This window comes from Condylostylus longicornis, unplaced genomic scaffold (genome assembly GCF_029603195.1).
Source record: "Condylostylus longicornis isolate FDR11 unplaced genomic scaffold, ASM2960319v2 ptg000145l, whole genome shotgun sequence".
NCBI lineage: Eukaryota > Metazoa > Arthropoda > Insecta > Diptera > Dolichopodidae > Condylostylus > Condylostylus longicornis.
In genome coordinates, this window is record NW_026578113.1 from 912506 (window position 1) to 933237 (window position 20732).

The following is a 20732-nucleotide window of genomic DNA, read 5'->3' on the forward strand; positions in this document are numbered from 1 at the left end:
ATTTCATTTTTTTTTTTTCTTTATTATTTTTAAAAAAGTTTTCACTTTAATTTTTACTTCCTTTCAATATTTAAGATCACAGTAACACAAAAAAGAAAAAAAACAAAGCATAGAAGAAAAAAAAATTCTTGAAAAGGAGAAAAATAATAAAAACAAAAAAATAAACAAAGAATAATAATGTGAAAACTTAGTTCATCACGAAGAACTACAACAATAAACATAAGAAAAACTAACATTGTTGAACATTTCCTTTAGGTCATGTCTCGTAAAACAGAAAATGCTTTTTTTTATTTTCTTGACAATTTCTTTAGCTATTTAGAAAAAAGAATATGGGAGCAAAAACAACACAGTTAAGAAATAAGTAAAAAATTGTTTACTAAAGTGGAATAAGTGGGTGGTAAATTCATTATAAAACTCAACAAAGAAAAGAAAAAGAACATGAAAACTGCAGTTTAAAAGGTAATGAAGAAACGCAACCGAAGCACGCTCTATACAATCATTTCCATGTTATAAATCAAGACACAAGAATACATTTATATGCGTTTAGTCATCCCCTGATATATGCAATTTTGTTCATAGTTCTGTAAAAAAACAAAGCAAATTTTTAAACGAAAACGAGAAAATCTCAAATGTATTTGAAGTACATTTAAAATTTCTTGATTAATTGCGTTTTTCACTTAAATTCGTTAAAATTTTAGTATTTTATAGTCTAAATCAGAAATGCATATAAATTTTTCTGGGATTGAAAAATTTTGAATTGTTTTTCATTATTTTTATTGTTTTAAAATTTTTTAAAACCAAGCGGTTCATTTATCCGGAGATGACTGTGTATGCATTTCATAACGCCTTCCATGTGACTACATCCGTGCATGACAACAAATACTGGAAATAAAATTTTTATATACATATACAATACAAAATAATACAAACTAATACAATTAATATTTTCTTGGTATAAATGAAAGACAATTCATGTTACGCTTAAATACACATTTTGTGATTAAAGGTTAGGTATATATATATATATAGTTCGTGTGTAAATAAAGTAAGTTATTGTCCCACATTATGTACTCTTAAAATTCTAATACTTTAAGATTATTTTATATGAATACAGATAAAATTTAAGTTGATTATTCGTTGAAAATAACTAAGTAATTTTTAGAATTTGTATACTAAGAAAAATTAACTATTGCAATAGTAAATGTTCAGTTGTCTCTAGTATTGTATAGGGTAAAATTAAATTTAATTTTTTTTAGCACAAAATTGGTGTATCAAATGAGAATTTGATAAATTAAATAAAGTGGAGTAAAGTTCCAACTGAGTATCTTAGAAACTGAAAGAGATATGACAATTCCGATAACAGTAACAGAAAGAGCATGCCTAAAAACCTTAATAACAAGTCTTAAGTTAAAAAATGCATTGAAGGATTATGTATGGAAAAGAACCTCTATCCCACATTTTAAAAAATTCGAAATAATTTACAAAAAATCCGAAAATATTATTTCATTGCAATTCATTACATTGCTGTTCATTAGTTTGAACAAGAATTAATTTTCATTGTTATATTTCTAGTCGTTAAATGAATTATTTACATTCTTCTTTCATTTAACTAGGTCAAACAAACTTCAATATTTTTTTTACTGTTTTAATGCTTAAATAAATACTTATTTCTAAATAGACCTATATATAAATTTCCCTAAAAATTTTATCATAATTTTATAGGCGTACATAAGAGTGTACAAAAATTATTAATGAAATTGAAATGTAATTGGTCAATATTGACCATGACATTTTTAATTTATTTTTATTTTTTCGTATTCATTTTAATAAATTCTTTGTAGGTGGTAAATTGTTCAATTCATTATATCAAAGAGAAAAACTTCGGAAAAGAGCGAAATTCGAATTTTCTTTTTGTTGAAAATTTCAGAGGTGTGTAAAAAGAATCAAACGGGCATATTGAAGTGTGTTGTGAAAACTCGTGGGGATTATGCACGTGTAATCAAGACCTAAAATTTTTTATAGATTTATCCGCGTTATGAGGTTTTTTTCTTAGCTTTTTTATTTTCTTTTTTATAAACTAACGTGTTAACTAATGAAATTCGAATTAAGAGATTGTTTACTTATGAAGTTGTTTAATTATAAGATTGGGATTCTTCCCTGAGAATCGAATCTGAAATATTTATGAAAAATATTTTCAGAAAATCTTTAAGGTTTTCCGTTGGATTTCAGTATAACAATCCAAAACTTTTCTGTTATCGCTTGTGTATTTCCCTTAATATTAATTTACAGCACTTATTTTCAATGTATCATTAGTCGCAGCCCAATCAACAATAAAAAAAACTACACTAATAACCCCACTTATTAATTATATAATATAAGCAAACTTTAAAGTCTCTAAAAATTAATACCGTGTAAACCGCGAAAAATAACAACAAACTCATAAAATTAAAAATCAATTAAAAATTTTTTTTTTTATTTGCGTAATTATACCAAAAATTTATTAAAAATTTACTTAATATTCACTCACACTTTTAATTATAAAAGTATAAAAGTCAAACCATTCTAAATTAGTTTAAAATTTAAATATGAAAAGTTAAAATTTTTAAAAAGCGAGAAACCATAAAATGTCTATTTTAATTAAAACTATAGATATACACTAAATATACAAACAAGAGTAATTAAATTGGAAGTTTATAATTAAAATGGAAATTTTTCATTTGGAGGAAGAGGTAAAAAAAAAAATATTTACAAAACTTAGATGCAATTTTTTTTTTTTTTGGTTTCACATAAAAACTCTTGTAGTATACGAGTATTACATATATAATTTTTTACAAAGTAAACACTATAAAATAATTATCTGAGCGGAAATGATAAAAATTACCTCTTCCATTAATTTACTAATATAAAAATATTTTTAAGGTATACAAGAAACATTATATGATTTTATTTACCTTAATATTAAAGGCAATAATACATTGTTGACAGTTAAATATTTCTATAATATTATTATTAAAAGATTTTATATAAAATTTTAAATAAAAAGTAAACAATTAAATTAAAAATTTTGCTAATTCTGAAAGGCGATATCTCAGAACTAAACCACTTCTTCTATTCAGTAATAATTGTTCAGAGTGAAAAAAGAAAAAATCAGAGTTTTGCGACTTTCAGTATAAGAGAAAAATTATTTGAAAAATTTAAAGATTAAAAATTGCAACTCAATGTAACAATTAATTTCAACATCCTTCCCCCAAAAATAAAATACATTTTTGCAATTTCACGATTAAAAGCGTATGCGGCTTCCTTTCTGCGCTTGTATAAAATTCATAAAATTGTTTTCGGTTTTTGGACACAGTGAACTAAGCCAGGAGCTTGTATTTTTAGCCAATTTAAAGTCCCAATCTTTTAAGGGGACTTTGGATATTATAGGACTTTTTCTTCAAAATTGTAATTTTGAAAAACAAATCTATACAAACTAAATTCGGATAGAGCGAAATTATTAAAAAAAAATTATTTTTTAATAGTGCTAAAAGGTTATTTCGGAATAACTCATTAAAAAAAAAACTATAGAAAATATTTAAAATTAATATTACTATATAAACACTACACCCGTAATTCCTGCAGTTTTTTCGTAAATGAAGTGAAATAATTTCTTATACTTTAAGTAAATGTTTTTTTTAGAAGGCATTCTTCTCAGTCTTTTTCCTATTTGTTATCCCAATTAGAGCATTATTTTTCTGAGTCTCTTCATGAATTTCTTAACTATTATTATGTGAACTTTCTGACTTATTATAAATAATATATAAATCTTAAAATTTAATAATAAAAAATCTAAGTTAGAATATAAATATTTATTATTTTAGTAAGTACATTTAAATTTTATTCAATATAAAGAAAAAAAAAACAAAAAAAAAATTAATTTATTTTTTTTTTTCTTTTTGGAATCGTTTCAGGACATTTTACTAAATTAATATAAAGCATATACAGCAATCTTTTTAAAAAATATTTTTTTTTTTTAAATATAAAAATATTAATTTGGCAAGCAACATATACACACACACCCAAATGAATGAAATAAGAGGAAAATATTTGTATATATAGAAGAATTTGAAAAATTTCAGTAAAAACAAAAGAAGAAAAAATAAAAACTTCAGATTTCATTTAATATTCTCATGTCCTTTTGATTTATTCCTTTTTATAAATTTTATTTGATTTTTTTTTCGTTGTTTTTATTTTGTTTAATATTTTATTTTCCTTTTATTTTTATTTTTTTTTTTTGGTTTATTATTTTATGATTTTTCATATTTTTATATAAAATTTTTATTTTAATTTTGTTTTTCTTTTTTTTCTCTTTTTATTATATTCAATTTTTTCTGCCATCATCAAAATCATCCAACATTAAAAAAAAAAGAAAAAAAAAAATATAAAATTAAAAATGAAAAATAAAAAACCCGAAGAAAAAGAACAGTAAAAATTAATCAAAAGAGAAACAAGAAAAAAATTACAAAAAAACGACAAAAGCAAAGAAAAAAAAATTAAAAAAAAAAATTGTTATCCTTGCATATAACAACTAAAAGTGACATAACATCATTTGAAATATCTAAAAATTTGAAGAATTATTTTTATCAACAAACATCAAAAAAAAACAGAAAAATATAACAAGAAAAATTCCAAACATTAACGGATATATTTACAGATTTTTTTTGTAATACAAATACTTCTACATTTACACCAACGCATATATATATATATATATATATATATATATATACATTTAGGATTAAATACAATACGAGATCCTCCGGTATTAAAGTATTTTTTTTCCTGTTTTTCTACTTTTTCACATTTTAATATTTTTTTCATATTTTACGAATACTTTTATTGTAAAAAAAAAAAAACAACATAAAAGTAAAAGAAAAATATAAAAACAAATAAAATTAAATAATATATAACTATATATATATAATATATACAAACATACAAACATGCATTTAGTACATATTAAAAGTACAAAAATATTATTTACGTTTGTGTATGTAAATAAATATAATATATGAAAACCTGTTAGCACATACGTATACAAAGCAGAAAACAACAAACAACAAAAGAGAAAGAAAACTTTATTCAAAATATATGCAATACACATTTATACATACAAGAAAATATTTCAAAAATTATATTTGAAGAAAAAAAAAAAACAAAAAAGAAGAAAAACAAAATAATAATAACACAAAATAAAACTAAAAACAAAGAAAAAAAAAACAAATATGGCTGTACCAGTTGAAGAGAATGTTTTGAATGCCCTTCGGGGAGTTGTTAAAGAGACAACAAGACTGCCAAAACCATTAATCATAAAAATTTACATTGCAAGCTCAAAACATGGTAACGTATAAAAATTATAAAAGAAAATATTAAAAAACAAAAAAAAATAAGCAAATACATGTAAAATTAGACAGAGAGAGAGAGAGAGAGAGAGAGAGAGAGAGAGAGTAAAAAAGTAAACGCATAAACATATATTGCTATGACAAAATTTAAAGTAATAATTAAAACTCTTAACTTAAAAAATGCAATTTTCCAGGTTTCAAGTATCAAATACTTGTATAACAGATTTTTTAAGGTATAAATACGACTAGATTTGAAATTTACTCATTTTCTCATCTAAAATAAATCTCTGGGGAATTCTAAAATTTTTAAAATTTCTTTCAATTGAAAAAATTTAAATAACTTAAAGTTTTATAAAAAAAATTATAAAACTTTGAGGTAAATTTTAAATTTAAATTTATTGAGTTTAAATATACACTTTTGTCACAGGAGAGAACCTAACTAATCTTGTATAAAAAACCAACAAATGCTACAGTTTTTTGAAGAATCAAAAATATATCATAAAACTTCTAGTTTACAATATAATCTTTAGTTTTATATTTAAATTTTACTAAAATTAAATCAATTTTAAGTAGCACCCCTTGTTAAAAAAATTATAATTTAAATGATACTTTCATGTAAAATTTCATACTTAGTTTATTCGAAGGCCGACTGCATACTTAACAAATTTCCCTCTAAATCGAAATTGGAATAACGAACAAAAATAGAACTTCAATAATTTGACTTAAAACTAAATTTTTATTATAAATTTTCTTCTGCAAAAATTATTTGTGCTATTCTCAGGTACACAGGGCTCGTTAATTTCAATGAGGTTTTACTGTTTAAAATTGCGTTTTCTCTTTTGTCGCTGTATATTTTTGATTCTTTCTAATTTTCATATTTATTTCAAAATATTTCGAAAAATTATTAAAATATTTTTAAATTTTTATTTTTCCTTTTTTTTTGAAAAAAAAAAGAAATTTTTAATAAAGTTTTACAAAAATTTTATCCTTATTTTTATTAATTTAATTGTTTTCTTTTCTTCCCTTGAATAAGAATTCAAAGAAGAACGTCGAATGATGCTTGAATTAATTGGACCAGAATTACAATCACAATATGATGATAGACAAATCGAGGTGAGTAAATTTTGCTACCCATTTAATAAAAGGTCTTTAAATTTTAAAGTTTCAATTTATCAAAAGTTTCGAATCAATTTCATTTTAATAAAAGTGAGTTGGAGCAAATATAATTTTTGATCCTACTTAAAAATTGTTTGTATGTGAAAATATGTTATAATAATTTAGTGTCTTTAAATATTTTTAGTTCAATTACCTTTTTTAAGTAAAAAACAATTCAAAAACAAACAAGTTATGACTGAGAAATTTTTTTAAGACTATTCTAAAAAATCTAGTGTAATTATAACAAAATCTAGTAAAAACTAAACAATGAATTCAAAATGTAAATTTCCATTGTCATACCCTAAGTACTTTTAAACTTATGTAATAAAAATTTCAAAAGGAAAATCCACTCCAGCTTATTACAAAAACAGAATCATAAATTTATAAATCGCGGTGAATAATTAAGCAAAGAATTTTTTTTATTAAAATTTAACCTCAGACATTATAAACAGTAGTATAGTAAACATGAATAATAATAGTAAAAAAAAATATTCATTGACAACAATATAAAAAAAAAAAATTCAAAATAAGACATTAAATCATATTGCTTCAGTCATATAATGTAAAAATAATAATTCATTAAACCCATACCATGTAAAATAGCACATTTCCATTTGTTAACAATTCAAGTTTACAACACAAACTTGTAATTACATACAAAGTTCTAAATGTAATTCAAATGATATTCCGTTCTAGTAATTATTTTATCAAATTTTATAATGTTGCATGCATTTAGGATTAATTTTAAAATAATTTTTTTAAAAAAGTTCATTAGCATATCGAATGAATCATATCGATAATTAGTTTTAGTTAAGCCTTACAAAATATAAGAAGAACCTTTAGGTAACAGGACGCTTATTGGTATATTTTTGCTTCCAAAGAAGTTAATTAGATTTTATACTGCCAATAAAATACGGTATAAAATTTGAGAATTTTTATGGTGGAAGAAATGATAATTTTTAATGATAACAGAAGCAATAATTTATGAATTTCCCGCATGTTTGCAGAATTTGCAAAACCTTCAATTTTGACACGTACACTAGCTAATTTAAATTTTAAGCTTTTACAACTTTGAATACTTATACAATGAAGGCGAGTTGAAGAATCTTAATTCTAAAAAAAATTTTTTCACTAAAATTATACGAACGGATAGATGAAGCTAATGAGCACATTTTTTCCTTAAAATATTTCGAAAATTTTGCTAAAATAATAACAGAAAAAAAAGAAAAGGATATTAAACACATTTTTGCAAACATTATTCATTTTTTAAAATCTATTAAATTTTTCTTTTCTCTCCTTTTATTAGACTCTCTCCATTCATTCGACTTTAATTTAATACCTTTTATGTAATTACCATAATTCTGAGAATTATTAAAACAATAACCATCAATTTTGATGGGCATTCAACCATTTCACATTATAAAAAAAATTGCTTTTCTTTTCACTATTTTTTGTTCTTTACTGTTTATTCCATTTCCCACCATTAACAAAAAAAAAAAAACAATTTTGTATTCTTTAAGCGTTCTACAAATTGAAAAGGTAAAAAGAATGTTATTTTTTTTTTTTACAAAGAAAATCTTTAAATAATGTACACATTTACAATAATTTAATACGTCATCACTTTTGCTTCCTTTTTTTTATTTCCTTTTAAGTTTTTTTTTGCCTCTAATTTTTTTCTTTGCCTTCAAATCGTCACTTTACTTTGCAATTCACCTGTCGAAATTAACATTTTTTCTGTTTTTTTTTCTCCATACTTTTGCACTATAAAAAAAGCACACAAAAGAAAGTTAATAACAGCGGTTTGTTATAAAAGGCAAAAAAAAAAGATTAAAGAAGAGAAAAAAAAATAATTTTTATATGCAAAAATAAAACGGAAAACAGTTTTTTTTTTTCAGCTCCCACTCATGATTAGTACGCCAACCTAAAGGACGAAGAATTTTTTTTTGATTTTTTTTTTTTTTTCAAAAACTTAAAAGAGAATTAAAAAAAGTAACATGAATTAAAAATAGCTGATTTCTTTTTCTTTTTCTTATTTAATTACAAAATGGACCCACACTGCATTATAACAAAAAAATAAAAATTCATACGTGGTCAGCATATGACCGACCGCTTTAGTATTTTAACAAAATTAAAAAGTTCCTTCAAATTTATTTTAATTAGTTAGTCATAATTATTTGATAAAGTAAGAGAACGTATTTCTTATATAAACTTCTTTTAAGTTTAATGAACATTTTTGTCAGTTAGTTAAAATATCCCAGAACTGGTATCAGATTTCGTGAAAATATTTACGCTTTCATAAATTAAGTTAGAATTAAATAAGGTTAGGTAAGATTACGAATTAATATATGTACACCATATGTATATGATTGTGTTAGAATAGTTTATGTCTGTATGATAGTCCAAAAACTCGCTGAACAAAACCTAATCACACATATTTACTCTCGTGTATCAAAGAAAAACATATTACTATTAGAAGCTTACTATATGTGTCCAATTTACGGTTAATCACCTACAATACCACCCTTATACAATACGGTGAGCTAAAAAAAAAATAAAATAAAAATTTAATATGGTAAGGTAATTTAGGTAATCAAATTTGTTATTCAGTTTATATGACGTATAATTATTATTTCTGTACACACATACGCTTAATGCATAAAGGCATATATTAAGTGTAATTTAAGTTTTGCACCTTATAGAGCAAGTAAAGTTGCATATTATAATTTACTTTTACAATTTTCTTTTAAACTTCTTTTAATATAAATAAAATTTGCATATTCAAAATTTATAATTTTATAAAAAAACACCATTTTTTTCTTAATTTTCATGTTTCTCGGTTAAAGTTTGCATTTTTTTTTAAATATAATTAGAAATTCAAAAAAAAATTTAATATACATACTGTAAGGTTTTCGTGTATTATAAGGTTACAAATAACATTGTGTTATTGCATGTGCCCATTGGCATTTAGTAAGATTATTCCAAAGTAAAAATTTTATGAATTTTTTTCAAAATTTATGTCTCGAGAACGATTTAATAATTACGAATATGAATCCTGTACTGTCTCAGAAATAAGAAAAAATATATTTCAGAATGGACAGAATCGAAGTGTATGTGCCAACATAGCAAAAATATTTATAAGAGTATTAATGTATTTCGTAATATTGTATTTTAAATATTTGAATTTTCCGTACTTGGAATTAAGTCTCGAAATATTGAATCAATTTATACAATTTCCATAAGTTTAAGTAAAAGAAATGCTCTTAGAAAGTTTTATCGAATGATTTTTCAAAATTCGAACAAAAATTCAGTCTAATATCAAAGAAATGTTGTCAAAAGTAGGATATCTATTGAGTAACCGAAAAATTAATTAATATTAACTCTACATATCAAATATCGGTTACCGAAACCTTTCAACTTTTCTAAAAATAATTTTGAATCATCCAACGCATTAATTAATTCGAAATAATATTAGCTCTAACTCAAGAATTTTTTTTTTTCTCAGAGATTATGAAAATTAATTTTAACTACTAGGATAATTTTCATATTAATATCTTAAATATTCTGAGGATCCTTCTAGCACTAACAGAAAAAATTATTTACATTTCCATTTAAGAAAATAATTTCAATAAATTATTTCGAGACTTTAATAAATAAAATGCAGTAAAGTAAAAGTAAAATAAATAAAAAAAAAATTGTAAATGGAAAAAAATTTTATTTCACTTAAATTATGTAGATAATTTTTCTTCAATTTCTTTGTTTAACTTCAAACTACAAAAGGTAAGAGACCTTTAAAAACAAAAAAGAAGAAATTCAAATGAATATGAAAAATCTTTTGTTCTCTTAGCTACCACTAAATTAATAAAAAATAACAAGTGAAAAAACGACAAAATAGAACCCCCCACTGGTCTCAGTTCTATAAATATAATCTAAGGCAGACGTTGTTCCATTATTTCACAAATTTTTTTCAGTTGTTGTTTTTCTTTTTCTAAGAATACTTTAATACCATTTTATCCCTATTTTAAATTATTTGTTTTGTATTCTTTTTTTTTTGCCTCACTTACTTGCTTTTACATTTTAGCTTTACCTTTTAAAATAATGATTTCCATTATAAAGTTTTATATTCAACGTCTAGAACTAAATATGAAATAATTTGAAATGAAAAAGAAAAAGAGAAAATATTTTGATCCTCAGGACATTATTTACTATTTTTAATGTATATCGTAGAAAAAGTAAGAAAAAAATAATTTTCTTTAATTATTCCGTTTTCTTTTTTTTTTTTTGAGGTTAAGATGACATTAGAGATACTTTAATTGTCAAAATATTTAGATATTTTTTTTTATTTTCCTTAATTTTCTAAAAAATATTGGTACAAAATTTTTTTGCTTAACCCCAAAATCATAAATAATTTCAAGAACTTATTCAACCTTTATATTTTTTGCCCCTACTTAAATTTTTGGAAATTTTTGGAAGTCTTGAATATGGTCATAAGGTGAATGAACAATATTTATATCAGTATTTAGTAGTAATTGTTATTTTTAGATTTTAATTATAGTTGTATTTAAATTGAAAATATATGACCATTTTGACCCCTTTGTTCTTTGGCGGTAGAACAACAAAAAATATACTAAATGTGCAAATTTTTTTTTTTTGATTTCTAAAAAGTTTGTAAAAAATAGCTCACTAACACTGTGAAATATAATTTGAAACAAATAATATTAAGGTATAACAGTTATTATATTAAGAATGCTGTTGGTCTAAAAAAAATTTTGTGCGTATCATTTAAATTTAAATACTAAAGATTATGTTCGGCCAATTTTGACAGTGGACAATTAATTGGTATGCAATTTTGGGCATCATAAGTGAATTATTAGAATCAAAGCAAAATATTTTTTTCAATATAAAAATATCAATTAGAGCAACAACAACTTAAACTGAGCAAAAATATTTTTCAATAAAAATATAGTTAAATATTATTTTCCCTGATTTTAATTTAATTTAACAAATCCACATTGCTATAATACATTATATAATTATTTATGTGTGTATATAAGAAATATATGAAAATTTTTTAAAAACAATTTTTTACTTTAAAAAAATCATTATTATATTACCCCCCTTTAAACTCTAATAATATTACAAATTTCTTAAAAATTTAATAATAATTTATTTGTATTTTTACCCAGTATATTAAATGTATTGTGTTCGCAAGAATATATTATTGTATAAATTCGCAAGAATATAACAAAAAAAAAAGAAATAAGAAATCTTTGGAAATTTATCAATATTACATATAACATTTTCTTGTATACGTACAAGGAATATTATGAAAAATTGAAAATTAAAATCCCTTGACATAAAACGTGTATAACATTAAAAAAAAAATTTTAACTATCATCTGAATTTAATGTGTCACATAATAAGAATTCACAATGAAAACAAACGACCTTTTTATAGATTTATAATATTAATCTGTTATATAATCAACCTAAAAATTATTATACGATTCATCTTATAGAATTATATAGCATATATTATATAGGATATACCATAGAGAAAACATAAATAGATACATAAATTATATGAAAAAAGGATAATTGTTCTCTCATTAAAAATAAAATATTGCAATGTTTAAGGTATAAGTAATAGAAACCTTTCATTACTTCAAGTACACATTAAATTTATAGCTTTTGAACCTATGTAGTTGTAATCTAGAGAACCATTTTCTCAAGTACACAGAAATGTTTGGGTAACACAACAATTTGTTGAATAAATGAAACAATCTGTATATGCTGTAAGCGAACAATATCTTTGATTAAATTTTAATACAACTGAATATAATAAAAAAAAATCAAGAATAAAACAAAAATAAATACACAAAAAAAAATTTTAATAAACGAACACATTCCATGTCAAAAAAAAGTATAAAAACTCATCTATAGATACTACAATAGTTAAAATATTAATAATATTCACTGGCATTTTATGTCATATTCAATAAATATTGAAATTGAGAATTTACAATTTATATAAATAATTTGTATGTACGTAAATATATTATAAATATCTTTACATATTTTTTTTCTATTATTTTATTTTCAATTTTCATAAATAACAACAATGTCTGAATACGATACAAAATAAACACAGGTCGAAATGGTTGATATGCACTTTGGTACTGGACCAGAAAATTATTTAGCCTTGGAACATGATCCATATTTAATTGATGATTATTTAGATGAAATCGAAACATGCCATCGGGTATCCAAAAGTACTTATTTCATTGTAAGTATTTTATTGTATGTAAGCGTGTCTGTATATATTACAAATACAAAATATTAATTAATAAAAAATTTTGAAAGAAAATATAAAAATATTTCTATTTTTACAAATTTTATTTATTTTATCTTTATTTTACATCATATTTAATTAATGATATCATATTTCTTATTTCTTTTCCAATAATTTTAACAGAATGGCATAAAAACGAAATTGTTATATTTAATTTTTTGATGATTAAAGTAAAACAGCTATTTTTTATAAAAATTCTAAATATAACTTAAAACAAGCTTTTGTTTTGAAGAGGCCTTGCTAAAATGCAGCTGTTTTCTTTGTAGTTGTAATTCTAAAAAAAATTGCATACTTTTAGGACTTGCATACAGAACCAAACGTTTCTCTTATTACCTCTGGGCTCTCAAAAAGCGTTTTTAATTAAATATTAGGAATGATGTTAAGAAGCAGATGACGTGATAATGACACTTTATAGTTAAAGTTTACAAGGCTTTATTATGGACACAAATTATTTCCATAAGTTCCTTAGTGTTCACAATAACAATATCAAATTTTTTATTACAAATATCATTATCAATTAGTAAAAATTGTCAAAATAACCCCCCTTAGTATTCAAACTGATAAATCATTGGCAATATAAATTTTTTCAATACTGCTAAAGTTCAATTACATCGTGTATTCCATAAATTTGGAAATAATAACGACATGCCAATGCATAAACAATTTTCATATAAGAATCAATTCTTCATTATCAAAATATTTTCATACAAGTTTCGTTTTTAATCCTATCTAATATTACTAAATAATAAATATTTATTTTTTTGTTTTCTTTTCTTTTAATTTATTAGGCATTAATTGGCGAGACAATCGGTAGGATGTGCTTACCAACGAAAATTACTGATGAAATATTTTCATCTATCTTAAATCAATGTTGTGATAGCGATGAAAAAGAAATATGTTGTAAATGGTATACAAAGCAGAATAATGATAAACACTATATCCTTAAGGAGGATTATAGGTAAAATTAATCACTGGCCATTTAAGATTTAATTAAGCATGAAATTAACCAATTTTTTGTTTATAATTTTGTAGATTTTTTTTTGTGTTTTTTTTATTTTTGTTTTGTATAATTGAAATCATAAACTATTTATTTTTAATTCTAATACATTCTAGTATTTCATAATATAAATTTAAGATAATACAAAAATATATTTTTTAGGGATATTATGAAAATTTAAAAATTTATAATAATGAGAAATACTTTTGTAGATCACAAAAATTCTGAATAGCTAGTTACTTTTAATTTCAAATTAAAGTTGAACAATAGGTTTGTAAAATAGCACATTTTCATACAATATTTAAAATAACTTAAATATGTTCAATATTTTCATAACATAATTGCATACTTTAAGGAGTAGAAACAATTATTATTAAGATGAAATCATGCAAAATAATCTCTAACTATATTTTGCAATAGCATAATATTTACCGAGTGGAAGGAAACGTAAACTCTCAGACAAACGGACGGACTAACACATATTAATCGGACAGATGTGTAGACGGAGGGATAATCTTAAAAATATATAATTTAATAAATTATATATTTTTTCAATTTTGCTAGAAACGTGTAAAATTTTTTCCGAAAAAATTTAAATTTCTTTAAAACAAATTCCTCCCTCTCACACAAACATTCTTATTCTTGTTGTAATATAAAATATGAAAATAAATATTTATGAATTAAAGGTGCCTGACAATTTTTATTAATATTAAAATAATTATAACTTTAAGAATCTTGTTTTTTTTCTTAATAATTTAATTTTAAAATTCCTCTTAACACTGTAATTCGAGTAAAATAAAAATTCTTAGAAAAAGCAAATTCTTAGAAAATTGCATATTTTTAGGATTTTTTTTTTCTAATATTCGTCTTTTACGGAACTTAAGTAGTCGAAGTTTTATAACACGTGTTATTACGCTAAAAAAATATATAACCATCAACATTATTGTCCGCTATAAATTCAATGGCGTATATATATTATTCACAAAATGCAATATGTTTTAACAATGCTTTGGAATTTCAAAAGAAAATTTCTTTGAATTTACTTAAAACACTTACGTCACATTTTATGTAAAATTTTCTTTGCAACAAAATCTTCGTTTTAATTAAATTGATTATATTATGTATTTTACATAACACTTTAATATTATTCAGCAAGCTCCGATTTTTGCAATTCAATGGAACGTATTGAAAAAACCTATAAATTATTTAAAATTTTTCCTTAAAGTTATCATAATTTAAAAATATATATATATATTAAATTTACTAGACCATTAAATTGAATTCAAATGTAACCATGTATTACGAAAAATAAAATACAATCACACAAATAAAAATAGAATCGAAAAAAAACACATAAGGTTTCGCATTGTAATCATTTTTTTTTTTTGAATAAAATAAATTTGTTAGAAATTTTCATTCATAAAATTTTTCAATGGCAATTCTATCAATTATAAAAATATTTAACTTAACAATAGAAATCTTTTAGTACATACCTATTGTATTTGTATGTCAAACCTATTAATTGAACTATTTATTAAATGTATCTGAATTAACATCATATAGGTATACAATATGTAAGAATACTAAGAAAAATCTCACAGTTTTAAATTTTATAAAAAAAAATGTAAATTATAATTTTATATAAATATAATATAAATCAACTTGTAAAACAGAAAAAGAAAATTATCTATTTTTATTGAGTCACTCAGGTGTACAATACCAGACCATTGAGAATGCAATGCGCAAGGACCAATTTTAATAGTCTTGTTAATTGCCTTCTATTTATAAAATCTATTATAGAAAAATTTATATGAAAGAAAATCAATATTTTAATACATTTTCCTGAACATAAAAATTTAATTTTAAAACCATATTATGATGAGTTTAAATAATTAAGAGAAAATAATTACTAAGTTTATTGTTACATTTATAGAAGAATTGTGAGCATTATAACGAATTTAAAGCCAAAATAAAGATTAGAAAACCAGAAAATTTAAATAGTCATTTAATTCATTAGCTGAAATCAATTATTTTAATCTTAATCATAGCGAAAATAATAGTCACAGCACATATTTTATTAACATATAAAATCACTCCTACGCTTCTCTTACATAACCCGTGTACTAGCGAACACTAAAGATATGATTAGTAAACCTAAAAAAATTTCATTTGCCAGTCATTATGAATAAATTTTGAAGTTATTTAATAAATATTGTATTATACGCTCGAAAATCTTTTATACGCTAACTGTTATACATTAATATATTTTCTCCGAAAAGTCGCAGTTAAACTCTTGCCAGATCTCATACAAAATAATATCATTAAAAACATCATACCTTTATGTATTTCTACAAAATGACTTCTCTCAACAAAAAAAAAAAAACAAAAAACAAAAAAAAAATCATTATTATCCTTATGTTATAATTAAATTACACCCATATACAAATTTTTGTATTAAAGAGATTACTTCATAAATAATGTAACTTTCCTCAAATTTATACTCATAATATTTGAATAATTTTTCACATACACCAAAATAATTTTAAGGCTAAATGAACCTTTATTAATTTATTTTCTTTTTAATAAGGACGTAAGTATATTTAGAAAATATGTAAAAGAAAAATAAATTATAAAGAGACACAATTTTTTAAGAAATTCTTCTCCGAATCATTCAATTTTTTTCTCATTTTCTCAAATTTTTGAATTCAGTCCTCTATCAATCATGACATTATTCATTCAGACACTTAGTTCCCTTTTATTTATGAATTTTCTTTGAATTTATTCAACTAGTTAAGTAAAACTGACTCTATTTAAGAAAAATGGATTTTCTATAATTAATTGTATGCAATTCAGTCTGGCATCATTGTTTAATACACAACTGGAATAAAGGTCAAATTTTTATTACATTATGCCAATTTAATATTAAAATTATGATTTGCCTAGTAGAATACTTGTGGAAAATAAAGAAATATTTAGCATTTTCCACTAAAAATTTTCTTTAGGTTCTTATTATAAAATAGTTGTTGAGATAATCAGAACTCTAGCTTTTTAAATGACAATTCTAATTAAATCTACTAGAATGACAGTGGCATAGACAAATTTAGGAGCACAACAAATAATTTTTCCTCGGTGTGATACTACTAATTTTCATTTGGAAAATTTTAATTACACAAATCAAATCTCTACTTATTCATTCAAATACCAAAACATTATAAGAAATTAAAAAATTCTTTATAATTTTCAATATTTAACTAATATTCATGGCTTAAAACTGTATTCAAGTGAAAGCGAATATTAAAATTAATTTTTCTGATCAATTTAATTTCGAAATTTCCCAAATAGGAATTAGAACTCCTAAATAATAATTTCACATGAAATTTTTACCTCATTTGTAATTATTCTTTATTTTTAAAGAAAAAAAAAAACCCAAATATAAATTTTTTATGAAATATTTAAATAAATAAACAAAATCCTAAGAAAACATATTCATTCAAAAATATTTTATTTTTTTATTAAAAAGGTATTTTAAGAAACCAAATACACTATGCTCACATATTATTTATTTTAAGAATAATATTTTTCAAAATATACTTATAAAATTATTATGAAATTCTATGTAGATAATATTAATGTATTCTTTATAATCTTATTCAAATTACATACATACATTCTTAAATATAATTCATAAATTCATACAGATATTTCTGAGAAATCAAGAAGTCAAAAGTAAATACATACATACATGATTTCGGAATATTATAAAATATTATTGACATGGGTTTCAAATTCCATGAAAACTTAGTATGATTAAGCTTACTAAAATATTCTTAAAGGAAACACAATATTGTGGTATAGGATATTGTCCAATTACTCTAAAATATTTTTATATTTTTTATAAGGAATTGACACCTTTTTATACTTGTACTTATAATACATGTACTCGTATATATTTTTTTTACAATTTATTTATAGTATAGGTTTATGAGAAAATTTAACATTTAAATTATTTTAAATTGACATTTCTATTTAAGGATCGATAAATTTATCTCGAAAAACAAAAAATAAGATGTGAATAGAACTTGATCGGCCGCATTGTTTTAATGGTAAAAATTATGAAAAATCATATTTATGGTGAAAAATCTTTATCCAAACTGGTTCTAAATATTAAAATAGGCTCGCCGTTATTTAAATAAATAAGGTTTAAATAAATAAAAAACTCTAAATTTTTGACTTAGGCAAATTATCTCGATCGAATTTGTTGAAAAATTTTCAATTTCAATTTAAATGAGCCTGTGTTTTCCGTAAAGCCTGTTTAAAATATAATAAATCTGCGATACCTTGCTCATCCGCCTATGGCAGTTTTTTTGTTGCATACTTTGAATTATTGTGTATTTCCTTATGTCACTCGTGATTCGCATAAAAAAAAATACACAAATAGAACTGCTTCAATCACATTTCGTTAAAATAAGCTAAACATATTATTAATATTTCCTCAATATGAGAAAGTAAGTTGCCATTTAAAACACAATATCTCAATTTTTATGCAATTGCAATAATTACCACAATATTCCTTGTAATTTTAAAATTTTTTCATCTCTACAGATATTTAAAAATTATTTATTTTGTTATGGAATTTGAAAATTCTGTAATTTTTCATATAAATAAAATTGTTAACTTCATCATGTCGATATAATATTAAACCTTATTCTAAATCTTAACCGCTTCACTTCCGTACTATTACCATCCTGTTCTATAAAATGAAAAATTTTTCATTAAATTTTTTTTTATTTCTTGCATTAGTGTTACATAAAAATATTTTATATATTTTTTAAATCATAATAATTTATTTTAAATTTATTATTTGAATTTATATTGTAATTTTAATGTAATTTTCATTTTAAAATCTTGGAAGTAATTTCCGTTCCATTAAGAATAATTTTATTATACGTTTTACTTTCGTCCGTTTCCGTTCTTTTAAGTTGGAACATGGTTTTTATTAATTACATTTTTTTACTGCTTTTTTGTTTAAGCAGGTTCTATGAAATGAAATTATAACTTTGTTATTGGTTGTACAGGTTGACATAAAACTTAATTTATAAATTCATATCGAAAATTGCTTTTGGAAACCATATGTAAAAACTCATAATGTAAACGCTGACTAACAATTTTAATTAATTTCAATTAATAATCATTTCCTCTATCAAAATATTACGTTTGTCGACAGTTTTTCAGTCAGCAGAAGGAAATTTTTTGCAATTAAGATAGCCATCGCGACTTCTTATATCCTGTCTTCTTACCTATAATATTCCTGCTCCAAGAATAAAGTAACCTTGTTACCCACATGCCGTAGCCAGGCATCCTAACGAACGTGACTCTGTTCGCCGATTCAAACTCTACTAGTATAACAAGAAAGCTCCAGACTAGCTTGGATGTCTTATTGTGGCATCTTAAATGTCTTGGATGTGCGAAGCCCTACTATCCAAGAACAGGTAAACGGTATGATTTTCATACTCCTTTTTCAAGTTGACTTTCAGACAAGTCTCTATTGTGTGTATTTCGGCTTACAATACCATACAAAACGGGTCCACTCTGACATATATACGCGTGTCTGGGCGGACAACATATTCAACCAGTTGTGTAATTTATTTATAAATAAACAAAAAAAATAATTAATTTTTCTGTTTATATCGATTAGCATTGCCTTTTTAATCGTCATTCAAGTTTTGCGAAAAAATTGATTTTAAAAAAGAAATTTTAACTTGATAATAAACAAAAAATCAATACGATAACGGTTGAATTTTATTGAATCAACTTGCGCGCTCCAATATTTTTATTTGCAAAACTTGCAAAACTTTTAAGAATTCATCACCATACTATAAGTATAATTTATATTCCTAGTCATTAATAATTCAACAGAAAATATAACAACAATCATTTCAAAACTATAAAACTTTCCTCGATTCAAACTTAAGAAAAAAAAAAGTTTTTTTTTTTTCCATTAGTAAAGTTTTCAACAACGAGTGTAATAATAACAACGATAATTGTAATAATAACAGTGAAACTGAATTCAATATTTCCCTTTTTGAAATCGACAACTAAAATTATTTTTAAAGTTAAATAGCCCCAATGGGTGGTAGTATACCCATGGGTTTTTTTAAAAAAAAAAAAAAATTTTTTTTTAATTTCCAGGAACATTACACTGAAATAATATTGAATGGTCATCAAATAAGTTTTGTGAAAAACTTCTGCATTTAGTGTAATATTTAAGAACTTTGTAAAGTATAAATTTTGTAGCAAAAATTTGCAAAAAAAAAATCCTTTGCGATATTTAAATTTTTTTCCTCGTAGAACCTGTTTAAAATTAAATACCAGGTTTTTAAAGTAATCCCAATTATGTATGGTTAGAATTACAGTATTAGGTTGAATTTGCGATGCATTTCTGACTGATCAGAAAATATAAATAAGAAAAGCTAATTATATTTATCAGGATATAAGAACATACTTCTGTTGCCAGTCAAAATACACAGCGTGCGACCTCACTGTAGGATTCTCGCGACCTCACTGTAATGAGATGCAACCTCACTGTTATTGTTTCTCTATACAAAATTTTAAAAAAGTCAAATTTTGAAATACTACCTTACATCTTTTTTAGACATAATTGTTTGATTTGGCCATTGTGCACCTATCCATACTGATTATGTTTATACATAACTTAATACATTAACGCTTATCCTAAGGAGCGTAATTGATTTATGATATCACTCCATTATTACTTAATGACTCGCTTCTCAAAATACTAAACTGCGCAGATTGACCGTAAATGTAAAATTTCGACCACAGGGAATCTTACA

General features: G+C 22.9%; 1 protein-coding gene across 8 annotated transcripts in view; it reads left to right on the forward strand.

Annotated features, from left to right (window-relative positions):
• LOC129615699 (protein qui-1) overlaps positions 1-20732 on the forward strand; it is a 186074-nt gene that overhangs the window by 95338 nt on the left and 70004 nt on the right. For 6 of the 8 annotated variants that reach the window (XM_055531052.1, XM_055531053.1, XM_055531050.1 and 3 more), the window contains exons 4-8: positions 3951-4117; positions 4409-5379; positions 6415-6494; positions 12684-12818; positions 13673-13842. In XM_055531052.1, the coding sequence (XP_055387027.1) occupies positions 5265-5379; positions 6415-6494; positions 12684-12818; positions 13673-13842 (500 nt within the window). In that variant the 5' untranslated portion in view covers positions 3951-4117; positions 4409-5264. The remainder of the gene's footprint in view (positions 1-3950; positions 4118-4408; positions 5380-6414; positions 6495-12683; positions 12819-13672; positions 13843-20732) is intronic. The other 2 variants (XM_055531046.1, XM_055531047.1) reach the window with 2 other exon arrangements.